General features: G+C 60.2%; 2 protein-coding genes across 9 annotated transcripts in view; both read right to left on the bottom strand.

Moving 5' to 3' along the window:
* The window catches only part of PIGO (phosphatidylinositol glycan anchor biosynthesis class O), a 32,892-nt gene extending 26,512 nt beyond the window's left edge, over positions 1-6,380 (bottom strand). For 2 of the 6 annotated variants that reach the window (XM_043515260.1, XM_043515261.1), the window contains exon 1: positions 4,626-5,119. In XM_043515260.1, coding sequence (XP_043371195.1) covers positions 4,626-5,118 — 493 coding nt within the window. In that variant the 5' untranslated portion in view covers position 5,119. Of the gene's footprint in view, positions 1-4,625; positions 5,120-5,625; positions 5,751-6,275 lie in introns of those variants that run through there. The other 4 variants (XM_038401602.2, XM_038401599.2, XM_038401601.2 and 1 more) reach the window with 4 other exon arrangements.
* An 876-nt stretch (positions 6,381-7,256) lies between these two features.
* Positions 7,257-14,944, bottom strand: STOML2 (stomatin like 2). 3 transcript variants are annotated; one of them, XM_038403804.2, is made up of 10 exons: positions 14,588-14,741; positions 14,172-14,324; positions 13,128-13,227; positions 12,766-12,824; positions 11,936-12,037; positions 10,855-10,989; positions 9,804-9,948; positions 9,262-9,341; positions 8,358-8,486; positions 7,257-7,602 (listed from the first exon to the last, which is right to left on the bottom strand). In XM_038403804.2, exons 1-10 carry the CDS (start codon positions 14,630-14,632, stop codon positions 7,471-7,473), a joined length of 1,080 nt encoding a protein of 359 aa, XP_038259732.1. In that variant the 5' UTR covers positions 14,633-14,741; the 3' UTR covers positions 7,257-7,470. The 3 variants fall into 3 exon arrangements, with proteins under 3 accessions (XP_038259732.1, XP_043371197.1, XP_038259733.1); XM_043515262.1 differs by lacking the exons at positions 13,128-13,227; positions 14,588-14,741 and adding an exon at positions 14,806-14,944; XM_038403805.2 differs by lacking the exon at positions 13,128-13,227 and having other exon boundaries at positions 14,588-14,742.
* Between the last annotated feature and the right edge of the window lie 275 nt (positions 14,945-15,219).

Raw genomic sequence — 15,219 nt, 5'->3', positions numbered from 1 at the left:
AGCCCTTTTGAAATCAAAAACCCTAGTTGCAGATTTATTTTTGTTAATCCTTCCGTTTAGTTTGAACTGAATTAGCTCACGATCACTTGAACCAAGATTATCCCCTACAACCATTTCTTCTATGAGGTCCTCACTACTCACCAAAACCAAATCTAAAATGGCATCCCCTCTAGTCGGTTCAGCAACTACTTGATGAAGGAATCCATCAGCTATCGCATCTAGGAAAATCTGAGCCCTATTATTATTACTAGCACTGGTCCTCCAGTCTATATCTGGGAAGTTAAAGTCCCCCATGATCACGCAGTTTCCATGAGTATTTACTTTATTAAAAACATTAAAAAGGACTATCCATATCCAAATTAGATCCCGGTGGTCTACAGCACACCCCAAGCACTATCCTAGGGGAGGCTCTATTAGTTTTCTTCCTCAATGTAATTTTTGCCCAGACAGACTCGGTCTTATCCATTGCATCACTTCTTATTTCTTTACCTTCTACCTCATCCATGATATACAATGCTACTCCACCACCTTTACTTCTGTCTTTCCTAAACAGCACATACCCTTCAATACCTATAGTCCAGTCATGACTACTATTCCACCATGTTTCTGTTATCCCTATATCATCTGGTTTCACTTCCTGCACCAGTAGCTCTAGTTCCTCCATTTTGTTACCTAGGCTCCTCACATTGGGGTACAAACATCTTAATTTTTGCCGTTTGGTCTCGCTCACATTTTGTACCCTATTAGGCACAGTCATTCTACAGCCAGTATAATCTATTAGACTGGCATCCACACTGCCCTCGCTCCTTATATACATTCTCCTACCCACGGCTGTATCCTTTCTTACTTCATCTTCTTCCCTCTCAATGCTAAAATCCGGCGTGGAGATTATCTCCCCCAAATTCCTCGTTTAAAGCTCTCTTAATCAGTTGTCCCAGCCTCCATCTTAGAAGTCTATTTCCTTCCCTATTCAGATGAAGTCCATCCCAAGTGAACTGTCCTCTGTCCGTGAATGCCTCCCAGTGGCCATACATCCCAAAGCCCTCCTTATAGCACCACTGCCTAAGCCATCTGTGGATAGTCATAATCTTGTCACACCTTTGTTGCCCTTCTCTAGGAAGAGGCAGAATCCCACTAAAGATCACCTGAGCCTCAATTTCCTTAAGCGTCTTCCCCAGCCTATCATAGTCTCCCTTAATACTTTCCAGTGAGAATCTAGCCGTATCATTTGTTCCCACATGAAGGATAACTAGGGGATTCTTTCCCGCTCCCTTTAGGATCCTTTTCAACCTCAGGTCTACATCCCATATCTTAGCACCCGGAAGACAGCACACCCTTCTATTCTCTGGATCAGCTCCGGTTACAGGCCTTTCTATTCTTCTCAATAAAGAGTCCCCGATCACATAGACCTGCCTTTTCCTGGTGACGGTGCTATTCTCCAGTCTCTCCCCTGTTCCCTCTGGCTGCAAGTTCTTTCCATTCCTATTTTCCCTTATAATCCTCTTCAACCCATCCTGTATCCTCCTGGGGCTCATATTTGGTGTAGTCTCCATTGACTCTTCCCCTTTTCCTATAGGACTAGCCTCTCTTCTCTTCTTCCTTGCCCTTCCACCTTCAGCGACTACCTGCTGAGCCCCTTCTTCATTTTCCAACTCTGCAAACCTGTTCCTGAGCTCTATTTCTCCTTCACTAGCCCGTCTTTTCCTCTGCCTGGTCCTTTTAGTCACATGCTTCCACTGACCACTTTTCTCACCCAGTCTCCCCTCAGAATTCCCCAGTCCTGCTTCCATCTGCAAGTCTGAGCTTTTCCCTTCAGATACCTCATATCTCTGCTCCATCATCTGCTCAAACCCCTTCCTAAACTCAACCAGACAATCCACCTGCATCTCCAAACCTCGGATCGTCTCCTCCATCAGCTCTATCAGACGGCATTTCATGCAGAAAAAACTCTTACCAGGTCCCCCCTCCAGGATCATGTACATACGGCAGCTTCCACATCCAGTCATCCTCATTGTGTCTTCCACTACAGCCTCCGTATCTGTCTCTTTGCAAGGTCCAACTCTACTTGACTTTTAGCCTGTCTCACTTTATCCCTACATAACAGTAACGCTCTGCGGTGCCGTGCTAGTTAGCAACCCCTCACCAGAGTTCTCCTCACTGGATCCGATATTGTCAGATCCATAGAAGTATGGTTCCTAACTCTGCGCTGACAGCCTGAACCAGAGCCTGGCTCCACCACGAGACTCTGTCCCTGTAAGACCTTCTCTCTCTCAGACTGGCTCTTTGTAGTGAGGCTGACACTGAAGAAGGCTGCAAATATTTCCTCAGAACCGCAACTGAGTCTCTCTGAAACGGGACTGCGTCCATCACTGATCCAGACCTTTTCTCCTTTTTCGGATCCCTTTTTCGAGCCCAACACCTGACATAGTAGCTGAATATCGCGTCTTCCCTGCTGAACCGGCTGGAGGCACAGGTGGAGCTAGTTTCTGAGAATCGGCCGCCACCGTCAGAGCTTCCGGCAATAGAATTGCCTGGAGCCGGTTTTCTCTCTTTCTTTGCCCTCATGGCCAATGCTGAGCACGTCAGACATTTCGAGGGAGAATGCCCTTCCCCCAACCATGCCAAGCATCAGGCATGTGCATCTGACGCTGGGAATACTGCCGGGCATGAGACACATCTTTTGAATCCAGGCTTCTCAGCCTTCTGATCTGGCATATTATCCTTTAACTAACTAGCTCTAAATAAACTACGCAACTCTCTGTACTTACGTTAACAACCTACACAAACTGTCTGTCTACTAGGGATCCGAAGGGATCACACAGAAACATCGTAACTGTCCTGCTGGCCGCAGCTGAAGAAACAGAGGCAGTGGAGTGCCACCTTTAAACCCTTGCCCTAGAAGGTCTGGAGTTCATGGGGGGGGGGGAATGTAGGGGGTAGAGGGGGAGGCTGAGACACATGTTTGTTCTCAGGGGAGGCTGACACACAGGTGTGGGTATTGCCTAGTAGTCTGGGCCTTATCTGTCTCCTATCTGTAGAGCATCTGAGAAGACAATGACAAATCCAATCGCCAGGACATTGGCATCTAGCACCCAATGCCCCAGGGGGATAGGGACTTCCCCGTCTCTCCTTAGGGAGGCTCAGCAGCATTTCCCCAGCTCGAGAACAAAGAACTGGGAAGGTGTGAGGTTGGGGATAACGGCTGGCTGCTGGACCGAGTCGGGGCTCTCATCTGGAGTTTGACCAAGGAGGCCACCCAGAGGGTCAGACACAGCTTGAGCCAAGGGCTTTCTACAGGTTGGCTGGGCTCTGGGTTGACCAGAATGGACAATGCTTTAACTGACATTCCTCTGGGCTACCCTCAGGACTTCCTAGGCTGTGTTCAGGTGACTAATAAACCCGACTCCTGGATGCACTGTGTGAGGGTCTCTGTCAATGCTGGGTGAGGTGCCTTAATCCCTGAGGAGTGGACAAGTCTCCCCCAGAGTCTGCATCAGTGGGACTTGCTGAACGGAGCTCACAGAGTGGATCTGGGGGCTGCAGGCCCAGAGGTCCAGTCTCAGGAGGCAGTGAAGCCGTATGGCTTGCCAGGAAGAGTGAGAGCTCTAGGAGATCTGGCCCACTGAATGGTTCCTCCTAGAGACCGTTCCAAAGCTGGGGCCATAGCAACAATCCTGTGGCTCCGTAACAATAACGTTAGCTCGTTGCAGGCCCAGGCACTGAGATGCTACCGCAAGGCGCACAGAACACAGACCTGACTCTCTGGGCCCTCCCCTCCGCTTCTCTCCCCCACCTGTATCACCATCCCATGCTGGGTTAGGTCACATCTAGACTATCAGTCCCTCAGGGCAAGGGCCTGTCTTTTCACCTACAGCACCAAGTACAATCAAGATACAGTAGAAACAACAGTTCTCTCTCTACACAACATGTGGGAAGGCCCAGGCAAAAAACTATAGCGGCCTAATGCGATCCTGGCAAAGGGATAGGCAGGACAGCCACACCACCACCCCAGTCCAGACACTGACTCCTCCCTTCCGTTGTACTCCACCCAGGTACACATACCGACAGGGAGATGTGAATAAAAACACCCCAGACCCTCCTCGCCCTCTCAGATCCACCTGAGGGTCAAGATGGCCACAACCCTGTGGGGGTCGTGTGTGGGCAGCCATTTTAACTCTTTCCCATACATTTTGGAACATGCCACGACACTCAGGCTGCTGAGATGCTCTCCCAACAACCTTCTCCAGATGCAAACCTCCACCTGTCTCGGAATCAGGCTGGTTGCCCTGGCTCCAAACCTGCATCCCTCTGAGATCAGCTTCCAACCTCTCTCTGCTCCCAGTACAGGGCAGACGCCAGGCTTACACGACCAGGTTGGCCAACACGCGGCACTCGGACCGGGCCCATCGAGAGCTAAAAGCACGAGGAGCTCCAGCTCAAGCTACAGTGCCAAGGGCCCCTGGCTGGAGCTGTAAGAGCCTCCCATGCTCTACGGAGCGGGCAGGGACTCGGGTTTACATACTACCGCCAGTGGGTCAGACCGACACAGTTACCTCCTCCAGCTGGCCCACTCCCCACCCACCGCATGCAGCCAGCAAACCCCAGGGTGAGCCTGGCCCACGCACCGTTCTGCGCCAGCTGGCCGAGCAGATTGTCCTCCTCGATGGCGTAGGAGGCAAAGTTGCTGCCCACGTCGATGAAGGTGGGCAGGGAGCCGGTGGTGATGCCCTTGATGCGCTGCATGGTGGTGGTGGGTGGGTCGGCTCGGAAGCGGTAGAGCCGGGCATGGCGGGGCTGGGAGCCGGCCAGCTGGTGCAGGAAGCCCAGCTTGTTCTCGTAGGGCCGGGGCCTTGCCTTAGCTGGGTCGAAGCGGGCGAACTCGAAGGTCAGGGCGTCAATGATGAGCAGCACGGCCTTGGGGACGCGCTGGGGCATCCAGCAGGTGCCGGGCGCGACCTGCTGCCCGGGCCAGGCTGGGGCGGCCAACGGGTCGGAGCAGGAGCTGCGGTTGGTGAGCTCGATCCTCATGAGCAGGAAGCCGCTGGTGAAGAGACCGATGCCGGCGAAGAAGAGGAAACAGGCCCAGGCCAGGAAGAGCAGCACCGGCCACCTCTGCATCCTGCAAGGCGGGGAGAAGGTCAGAGCCAGCCTGGTGCCCCCCCGCCCTGCCCCGCCCCCATCCCCCCGATACCCCCCGGCCCGACTTCCCGCCCCTGTCACGGCTCCCCCCCCCGTTCCCCCGACAGCTGCGTCCTGCAAGGGGGGGAGAAGGTCAGAGCCAGCCTGGTGCCCCCCCGCCCCGCCCCGCCCCATCCCCCCGATACCCCCCCAGCCCGACTTCCCGCCCCTGTCACGGCTCCCCCCCCGTTCCCCCGACAGCTGCGTCCTGCAAGGGGGGGAGAAGGTCAGAGCCAGCACTGGTGCCCCCCCGCCCCGCCCCCATCCCCCCGATACCCCCCGGCCCGACTTCCCGCCCCTGTCACGGCTCCCCCCCCCGTTCCCCCGACAGCTGCGTCCTGCAAGGGGGGGAGAAGGTCAGAGCCAGCCTGGTGCCCCCCCGCCCCCGCCCCCAGGGTGACCAGCTGTCCCGATTTTGGGTCTTTTCCTTATATGGGCTCCTATTACCCCCCCTTTGCTGTCTGGTCACCCGACTCGTCTCCCCCCCCGAGGCGCGGCCGGGGTCCCGGGACCTGCGAGCGGCGCAGCGGACCCGGAAGCGCCGAAGCGGCGGCACGCGGCGGGGGGGGGGGGCGAGACCGGGCCCGGCCAGCGCCCCCCAGCGGCGGGAGGAGCCGCCGGGCCTGAGCCCCGCCCCCGGGATCCCACTGCCGCCCCCCGCCAGCCTCCCCCCCCCACCGGAGCCACCGGGCCCCCCCGCCGCCCCCCGCCAGCCTCCCCCCCCACCGGAGCCACCGGGCCCCCCCGACCCCCGCCAGCCTCCCCCCCCACCGGAGCCACCGGGCCCCCCCGCCGGCCCCCGCCAGCCTCCTCCCCCCCCAACCAGCCCTCCCCGGAGCTAGCTTCCCCAATCCCTGCCGGGCCACCTGCCCCCCCGCCAGCCTCCTCCCCGCCCACCGGAGCCACCGGGCCCCCCAACCAGCCCCTCCCGGAGCTAGCTTCCCCGATCCCTGCCGGGCCACCTGCCCCCCCCGCCAGCATCTGCCCCCCCCAGCCACCTCCCCCACTCCCTGCCGTGCTTACTGCCCCCCCAGTCAGCATCTGCCCCCAGCACCCCTGCCAGGGCCACCTGCCCCTCCATTCCCACCCAGACTCACCTCCCACCCAGCCACCCCCGGCTACCCAGGTCCCCCGTCCATCCCCACGCCAGGAGGGCTCTGCGCCGGCCCCGCTCTGCGCAGACAGCCTGCTTTGGAGCATCTTCCCCCTCGAAGGAACGAGCCCCCAGCCTGCCGCCCTTACTCCTCCGCGCCAACGCCCGTGGGCCGCCCCCGTGAGGGGAAGGGCCTCTGTGCCACCCTGCCCCTGAGGGCGGACACCAGCCTGCCGTGGCACATTACATAAAAGGGCAACGCTTCGGAGAGCCGCCGGGGAGTCACGGCCATGCGGGGCCTCAGACTCATCCCAGCCACACACGCAGGCCCCTGCTCAGAACTCAGTCTGCCCCCCGCAGCAGGGAAAGGCAACCCTGCTGCAATTCACGCTTGCCAGGGAGACCCTGTGTCTGGCCTGATGCCCTGCAGCTATGCTTCTACTACAAGTTTTGGTTTCCCTTATAAAGTTCGAACAATTGGAAATCATCCCTTTTGTCTTGGTTTGCCCCTGCCTTTCCTCACAGGCCAGCCTAGCCTGGTCACTGCAGCAGCAAACTCTGAAACCATGAAAGGACACCTTTTCTACCAGTGTGTAATTAGCCTGCGGAACTCATTGCTGCATGATGTCACTCAGACCTTAAGATTCAAAGAGGGCTGGAACAATTCTGTGAGTGCCATTAGCCAGAGTTAGGAAAGTATTAAGAGTGTTAATTGGGGGGGGCAGTATAACAATTTGTTTTTGGCTTCAAACCATCCAAACTACTGGCAGGAGACTCCCCTGAAGACGGGTTATTTCAGAACTGCCCCTGAGAGGGGCTCTCGCACCTTCCACAGCAGCACCTGGTGCCAGGCACGGGCAGAGATAGGAGACTGGACTGGATGGGCCCAGGGTCTCATCTCATCTGCCCAGTCCTATGTCATCGACCCTCCCAGGCACAGAGGAGCTGCCACTCCCTCCTGCATACAGGGCCAGACACGCACTGCGGTTCCATCTCCTTTATTACATGATTAAATCCAAATACAAATAAGAACCAAAAGAGAGCACAGAGAGTCTGATCTGGGAGGGTAGCAGGGCGTGACTGCCCCAGCAGGTGCCCTGCAGGGCTCCCACCATGGCAGGAGCACAGATGCCACGCTCCATGACAGGTGCTGCCACAGCAGTTTGTTCACAGTGATCCATGTCTTCCAGGCTCCTCCGCTAGCTGGAATTCACCTGATCCGCCTCAGGCAGCTCTGTGGGGGGGTGCTTGGGGACCTCGAGGGCTGGTGGGGTTGCTTCCGGGCTCTTCACAGCTTGTGGTTTGGTCAGGGCGCCGTAGATGCCCAGGGCCTGGGGAAAGGGGAAGGAAGGGAGACCCAGCAGTTGCTATGAACACAGCAAGACTCTGCAATGGAGGACTCTGGCACTGCAGGGTGCAGGCGGGCCAGAAGAAACCTGCAGCTGGGGGCCCTTGCTCCAAGGCCTTTGACAGAACAGGGCTCTCAGTAGGGGCTGCCCTGCTCAGAGCTCTGCCGTGGCAGGGACAGCACAGGTGAGAACGGCCTATGTCGAGAGTCACCACCAGCCCCTGTTCACTCCCCAAGGTTCGCTGGGCTACTTCTCAACACTGGGAAAGGCAGCTCTGGAGGGCTGACACCCCCCACGCCCAGTGCCCCATGGCTCCCTGTGCTAAGGTGATCTGATTTCCCCCACCCCACCCCCCGCCTGGCCCAGGGACAGACAAGAGCGACGCTAACTCCCACCTCAAGGAGACAGTGTGGAACCCAGTGGGGAGCTCAGACCTCGCCTTGCCCAGGTCTCCATGGAAGGCAGCGTCTCCGGCCTGGCCAGCCCCAGAGCAGGCAGCTGGGTTCCCTTCTCCTGTGCCTGGCCACAAGCTGCCTTGGCAGGGACCACAGCTCTGCCAGGTCCCATGGCGAATTCCCCACCCAGGAGTCTTCACGTCAGAACGTTAGTAAATTCACAAGGACAAATTCCCAGCCCTGCCCCCGGGGCAATTTCCCCCATTGGCTCTGTAGCCGCTGGTTTCTCTGCTGCGACCCATGGGCCCAGCAGGCTGTTAGGCAGCGCTGCCCTGTGCCGACCTGCGCAACCATGCTGGTGACGTCCCCGGTGTTGGAGGGCAGCAGGATGGTGTTGGAGTCCTTGGCCAGCTTGGAGAAGGCGCTCACGTACTGCTCCGCCACAGCCAGGGAGGCAGCTGCGTTGCCGTTCTGGAGGGGGATGGAGAGGGTCACAGTGTGCACACAGTACAATGGGAGCTGCTGCCCCCAGCCGGACGCTGGACCCTTGCACCCCACGGAGCAAGGGGAGGGTCAGTGACCACGTCTGGGAAGCGGTGGGGCTCTGGATTAGGAAGTTCTGGGGATGAGTCTGAAAATGGGAAGCCAGCTAATCCCCAGGGGGATCCCAACCAGCTGTAACCAACTCCCTGCCGAGGCGCCCCCTCTCCCCCACGGCTGGGCAGGGGCACACAGCAGCAGCAGCAGGAGCAGGAAGGTCTCCTGGGAGGGGAGGGCTTGGGAGGTGGGATCTAGTCAGGGACGGGAAAGGGAGCAGGAGGGTCCCCAGTGTGCTGAAGGGGAGCGAGCAGGAAGCTGCAGTCCTCTGTGGGGCAAGGCACTGCCACCAAGCCCTGTGGTGACCCCTCTGGCAGCGGGTCTCCGCTGCAGACCCCAAGCACTGTCCTCCCCATGGCCACTGATCTGTGACCGTGGCAGTGACAGAGGCTCCGGAGTGGGGGCTCCACAGGCAGGGGCTTGGGGCGAGCTGCTTGGCTCACTCGTGGGTAACGCACTCAGCCCAAGGCATGCTGGGAAAGCCTCTTGCCCGCTAGGCTGCGGGGTCAGGAGGAAAGGCTGCTGCTCTCCTTTACGCGTCCCCTGCGGAGGAGAGTCCCCCAACACCCAGCCTCGACACCAACGGAGAGCAAGGGCCTGGCACCCGGACACAGGCAGAGCCTCGTCCTCCCTAGCAACGGGCACTCACCTGCTGCGTCAAAGCATCAGCCAGGAGCCGAATAGCTTCTGCTTTGGCCTTGGCCTTGGCCAGCATGGCATTGGCTTCCCCTGGGCAGAAACGTAGGAGAGCAGGAGTCAGGGGAGGGAGCGGAGAGAAGCAGCAGGGAAAGGGAAGCGGGCAAGCTCCTGTGATGCTCCAGGGATCGCTGCCACGTGGCTGAGGCTGCTCTGTACCAGGAGAGCTTCGTGCTCTGCCACAAGCCTGGAGGCTGAAGGCAGCAGGAAGCTTCCCTCCCAGTGGGCCTCCCCCCCCAGGTAGCCCACAGAGCTCAGACTGCAGCCCCACAGTGCTAGTCCGCACCACACCCACAGTCACACCAGGGTCTCCCGGCCCGGAGGGCAGTTAAATACTCCACAGCTCCCGCTCAGCGCGGGGCCTAGTTCTGCAGGGCTGGCAGGAGGAACGCCTACTGCCGTCACTCAAGTGAGTGGCCTGATGCCCCCAGGGACCAGCTCTCTGCAGAACGGACAGCCCCGGACCCAGCCCCCCACCGTGCTCCAGTGCATTACCAGCAGCTTTGTTGATCTGTTCGGCCCTCTCAGCCTCGGATGCCAGGATCTGGGCCTGCTTCCGCCCCTCTGCCACGTTGATGTCAGATTCCCTGGTCCCCTCTGACTCCAGCACTGTGGCGCGTTTCCGTCTCTCGGCCTCCACCTGGAATCAAAGCACCGGGGGGGATGCTGCAGCCACCCCACAGATCGCCCCTCCTCTAGGGGACAAAGGGAGGGGCAAGAGCAGGGTGCACCCATCATCTCCTCCAGGCAGGGTCATGTTGCTCACAAGGGATTAAGACATTCCTGCTGGGCACCAAGCGAGCCCCAGGAAGGGCTGGGCCTGCTCCAGGCTGCGTGAGGGCACTGCCTGTGCCATGGGGCCGTCCCTGAGAAGCAGCTGAAGCTCTCACCCACAGGAAGGGGCTTATACCAGCGCCACAAGAAAGCACCGACTTCCTCCTCCGGGAGCCCACCAGCCCCACGTGGCTCGCTCTGGACCTGGCTACCCAGCTCCCCTCTTACGCCCCAGCCCAGCTGGCAGGAGCTCCTGCCGAATCTCTGCATCCACACCCTGGGACTGCAAACCAGGCACTCTCAGGGGGAGGCCCTTGGTCCTCTCTGCTGCCCCCTTAGAGCCTGAGCATCTGGAGACTCTCTCAGCCTGGCGCCAGCCCTTTGCCTGAAGGGGGCGCTGGCAGGTCCTGAAGGCAGCAGCCAAAGGAGCACCATGGTATCACATGGCCCGGCCGCTCTGGGTGCAGAGTGACCACGCTCAGTCTCCTCAGCCGCAGACACCTGCACTTCTCCCCTTCTCGCCCAAGATCCCTGGGGTCGGGGCCCTGCTCCGTCTGCTGGAGAGTGGGGGGATGGAACTTCTGAGCTGCGGGTCCCTGTCTTGTGCTCACCCCAGGTACTGGCCTACCCAGGCAGCGTTCACGGCCCGTGCAGCCAACCCAGCTTTGGAGGAAGGGAGCCCATATGGACTGGGACTAAAACCAGAGATCGGCACCCACCCAGCCCTCCCTGCACATGGAGAGTGCAGGGGGTGGCCAGGCTATCGGCTGACCTGCATCTGCATGGATTCCTTCACCCGGGGAGGCACGTGGATGTCCTTGATCTCGTAGCGCAGGCACCGGATGCCCCAGTAGTCCGAGGCCTGGTTGATGGCATCCACGATGCAGGCATTGAGGGATTCCCGCTCCTGGAGAAGGCACAGGAACCCAGGAGTGCAGTGAGACAGGCTCAGCTCAGATCAAGGGGGCAGAGAAACAGCAAGGCCCTGCCCCTTAGGAGGGGAGGGGCCAAATCCAGCCCTGGAGGACCCACTTGCCAGAACCATGGCCCTCTGGCCATAGAGCAGAACCGACTGCCCCCGCCCTTGTCATCAGCGCAGGGACTGCAGTAGTGCAGGCACCCAGGACACAACAGCAACCCTGATAACAGGAGCAGCAGCCAGACAAACTCAGCCCAGCTCACAAGGGACAGCCATTCACAGGGACATGTCTCCCCTCAGCCCACATCTCCAGCTCTGTGAGGCAGGGACACAGCCAGCCACAGCATGGCCACCAACAGGAGCTGCTCTCAACACGCAGGAGGCCAAGCCAGCTGGGTCCTGGCACAGAGCATCTGTCACCCAGGGGTTCGTACCGCAGTGAGAGTGGTGCGGGCTACCGACCTCCTTGGTGTGAGATCCAGGCGGGGCCCCTCCTGATCCTGCATCCGGGACTCATGGCAGCAAGAGTCACTCCAGTTAAACAGGGACATGTGAGGCTGGGACCCTTCCTGGGGTTTGGTGCCTCGCTGGGAGAGGCCCAGGAAGTGCCCTGAGCTGAGGGAGTTTGGCTATTTGAAGAGGATACGTCTGGCTGGGGGGATCCCGTCACTTCCAGTGCCCCTCGCACCCAGAGGTGCTGCTGCTGCCAGCTCCTTCTTGACTCCTCAAGCGCTGGATTCCCTGCCCCCACACCCCTCAGCTGGCAAAATACCTCTGAGAACAAACACTGCCCCCCGGACCCAACAGTCACAGCCCCCAAGCCCTGCAAGCCAGCAGGGGGCGCTCACAGCAGTGCACTGAAGAACCATCCGAGGGTAGACCCTGTAAGGCTCAGGAGCCGAGCAGCACAATCCAGCCCCAGCCCATAACTTACCCGGAAGACTTTGTCCAGGGAGATTTTGCCCAGCTCGGACCTCATGGTGGTCTGGGCCAGCTGGGTCACCGCATACTCTGGGTCCTCCACCCCATAACTGGCCTGGAAAGCGGGAGCAGAGACCATGATCAGACTCAGCACCCAAGAATCCTGCCAGCCCAGCAGCCACTTAGGCTGCCGCCAGCCCCCTCCCTTACTGGTCAGTGGGGTGGAGGTCTCCCCAGAGTAGCCAGTTCAGACAGTCGCTCCCCCGGGGCAGGGCCTCTCTGCTGGATCTAGTGCAACAACAGAGACACTCACTTTCGAGGCCAGACAGAGTCCAGGCCCCAGAGCCAGTGTCTGCACCAGGATCCTTCAGAGACAAGGCACAGAGTGGAGTATCAGCATCCAATCCCTGACAGTGAGAGTGGCTGGTGTTTCCGGCGGGGCTGGGACACAGAGATCTGAACCACCCCCACTGCTCTGGGGCAAGAAGATTCATCCAGGGAGCTCCTGGAGGCCAGGCCAAGATCCCACAGAATTAGAGGATAACGAGGAGAGAAAGCAGCATGTTCAGCTTCTTCCCCCTACACCAAGGCAGCTGGGAGCTGCAGGGCCTCCATGCTCAGGAGCGGAGGCCAGGCTGGGACAATGAGGAGGTGACCTCCCAGCCTCTTCCTCCAAGGCTGCTCCACGCCTTGGTCCTTCCAGTGATTACAGATATCCCCCCACCCCAAGTTTTTCTGCATGAGCAGCTGCCAGCTGTGCAGGGAAGGGAGCATTAGCAGATGCCTACACAATGGGAAGTGGCCCCCTCGCATCTCCACGGCCACACTGAGCCCCGCTGGTACCTTATAGGGGTCCATGATCCGCAGGTACAGGACACCATCTATCTGCAGGGTGACATTATCTGCGAGGGAAAAGGAGAACGTTCCTGTCAACAGGGCAGCATCTTCCTGGATCCTGCAGGAAGGAAGTGGCATTTGCAGCCTTCCCCAGTAAAGAGAGACGGATCAGGCAGTGGCTCACAGGAATAAGCTACTTCCCATTTCCAAAGCGCTACAAACTAGGCCAAGTCCAGGTCCCAAGGGGCAGATCTGCATGTACTCGCCAAGGAGTCCACAAGGCTCCCACGCCCAGCTGCTGCCCCACCCCCTGGGGTGCAGACAGGGGGCTGGGAAGGGGGAGGCAGGGCAGACCAGCTCCTCCTCACCCAGCGTGACGGCCGACTGCTCCGGGACATTGATGACGATTTCCTTGAGGCTCTGTACGTAGCGGATCCGATCCAGCAGTGGGATGAGGAAATTCAAACCCTGGGAGGAGAGCAGGGAAAGCTGCAGGGAAAGCCCAGCATCCTGGTCCCAGAGCAGAGAACACTAAGCTGGGGAGCACAGCAGGATGCTGGGTCAGCTCCCACCAACTGGACAGCAAGGCTGGAGACTACTGCGTGGGCAACCCGAGTGCACACTGGGTGCAGTGGTGGCCCCAGGGGGGTCCAACGCTCTACACACTCAGGGCCTTCAGCTTCCCAGCTGTTTCCACCTGCCACCTTAGATGCCTGTGTTCCCAATAGCATCATTCTTTGTGCCTGCAGCACCACCAGCTGGTGACTGACGAAATTACCACAGAAAGAAAACTTGAAATGGTACAGGGACTACAAACAGTCGAGCACGCTCTGCAAGGGAAATCTCTCTCTGGCCAAGAACGCACCCCACATGGAGCTCCCAAACTCCCACTATCCAGCCAGGGCAGGAGCACCAGGAGATCCCAGAAGGGCAGGTGCACTCAGCAAGGAAAAACGTAGACCAAGTACATTCAGTTTGAAGCTTTCATCACCTCTCACCCTCAGGAACATGTGTGTGTGTGTGAGGGGAGGGTGCGTTCACTTTGTACCTTTGGTGGAGCTGCTATGATCTCTCTGCTCTAACCCTCCCCCACCCCATCTCAGAGACCTACTTGCACTCCCCACCCAGGCCCATCCTATCAGGTGGGTGGGAGCAATGGGGAGCAGTGGCAGGAATTTCCTCCCTCGCCCCCAGAAGAGGAACCCGCTGTTTCTGCAGCCGTTGCTGGCTGATGACGCCAGGTAGGGGAGTCAGCCCAGCCCCCACGTGCCAGCAAGAGGAGAAGCACACAGCACAGGAGCGATGCAAGGGAACGTGAGCTGGCAGCACAATCGCTTTTGCTCCGGCCCTTCCCTCGGATACTGCACACAGGAGCCCCGCGCTCAGACTTCGGGGGAGAGGAGGCTCCTTACGGGCTCCAGGATGCGGTGAAATCTGCCCATCCGCTCCACCACCCAGGCCTCCTGCTGGGGCACAAAGAGCACCATGGTGTTCATGGGCAGACTGGAGGAGCATCGCTGTGGGGCTGGGGCCAGCCATGCCCTGGGCCCCGGCCGCCGAGAGCTCTGGGGAGAGAAGGGGAAGAGTCAAGCCGGGCCATGCCTGGGCAATAAGTGCCACCCGCCCCCGCCCCCCACAACGGGGACTCGGCCCAGGGGCGCCCCAGCCGGCAGCGCGAGCCCCTCGGGGCTGGGGGTTCGATGCCAGCCCACGTGACTCTCCCTACGCTTCCTCCACTTCCTGTCCCAAACTCCGGGGGCGCTGGGACCGGCTCCTGGAGCGTCCCGGGGCAGCCGGTCTCGCCCCTCCCCAGGCCTCGGCCCCGCACCTCCAAGAGGAGCCGCCCGGCCACGCGCGCCGCCCGCCCCAGCATCGCGTCCAGCCGGAAGCGGGTGTGTGCGGCCGGTCCAACCCCTCCCGCTCCGCCGGGAACACTTCCGGTCGCGGCTCCCCGCCGAAACCCTTCCCCCAGGAAACACTCCCTCCACGCCCGGGACCAGGGAGACGCAGGGCCAGAGCGTCCCCTCCCCCCAGGAGCGCCGTCACCAGCGAGTTGTCGGGGCAGAGCGTCCCTCCAGCCGGGTGAGACACCCTCAGACTTCCGGTTCCGGTCGGCCGCGATTACTGCTCCCCCCCCAGCGGCGTCCGGCGGCGCCTGCGCCCAGGGCAGCCGAGGGGAGGGGGCGGGGCCGGGACGCCTGGGTTCGGTTCGTGACTGGCTGGGGGGCGGGGCCAGGCCTCAGCTGCGCCCCCCCCCCGCGGGGCTTTCACCGCGGACCGACCGCGGCTGCCGGGACCGGGCTTGGCCCCTGATGACCGAGCCCCGGAGGTCCCCGGCCCCGCCCCTCTGGCTGGAGCGGGGGTGGGGCAAACTCCGGCCCGTGGGCCGGATCCGGCCGTTTGATGCGGGCCCTGGGGCTGGGGCCTGCCCCGCTGCAGCTGGGGAGCAGGGTTCGGGGC

The sequence above is a fragment of the Dermochelys coriacea genome, chromosome 5 (genome assembly GCF_009764565.3).
Source record: "Dermochelys coriacea isolate rDerCor1 chromosome 5, rDerCor1.pri.v4, whole genome shotgun sequence".
Taxonomy (NCBI): domain Eukaryota; kingdom Metazoa; phylum Chordata; order Testudines; family Dermochelyidae; genus Dermochelys; species Dermochelys coriacea.
This window is presented reverse-complemented; position numbering and strand designations above follow the sequence as displayed.

What these genes read in the sequence shown, in the direction of transcription:
- STOML2 (XM_038403804.2), bottom strand. Translation starts at nt 14,632, where the DNA reads ATGCTGGGGCGGGCGGCGCGCGTGGCCGGGCGGCTCCTCTTGGAG. An exon ending in CCGGGCGGCTCCTCTTGGAG is followed by an intron (nt 14,325 to 14,587) that starts GTGCGGGGCCGA and finishes TTCTCTCCCCAG; the next exon opens with AGCTCTCGGCGGCCGGGGCC. An exon ending in TCACCAGCATGGTTGCGCAG is followed by an intron (nt 7,603 to 8,357) that starts GTCGGCACAGGG and finishes CCCTTTCCCCAG; the next exon opens with GCCCTGGGCATCTACGGCGC.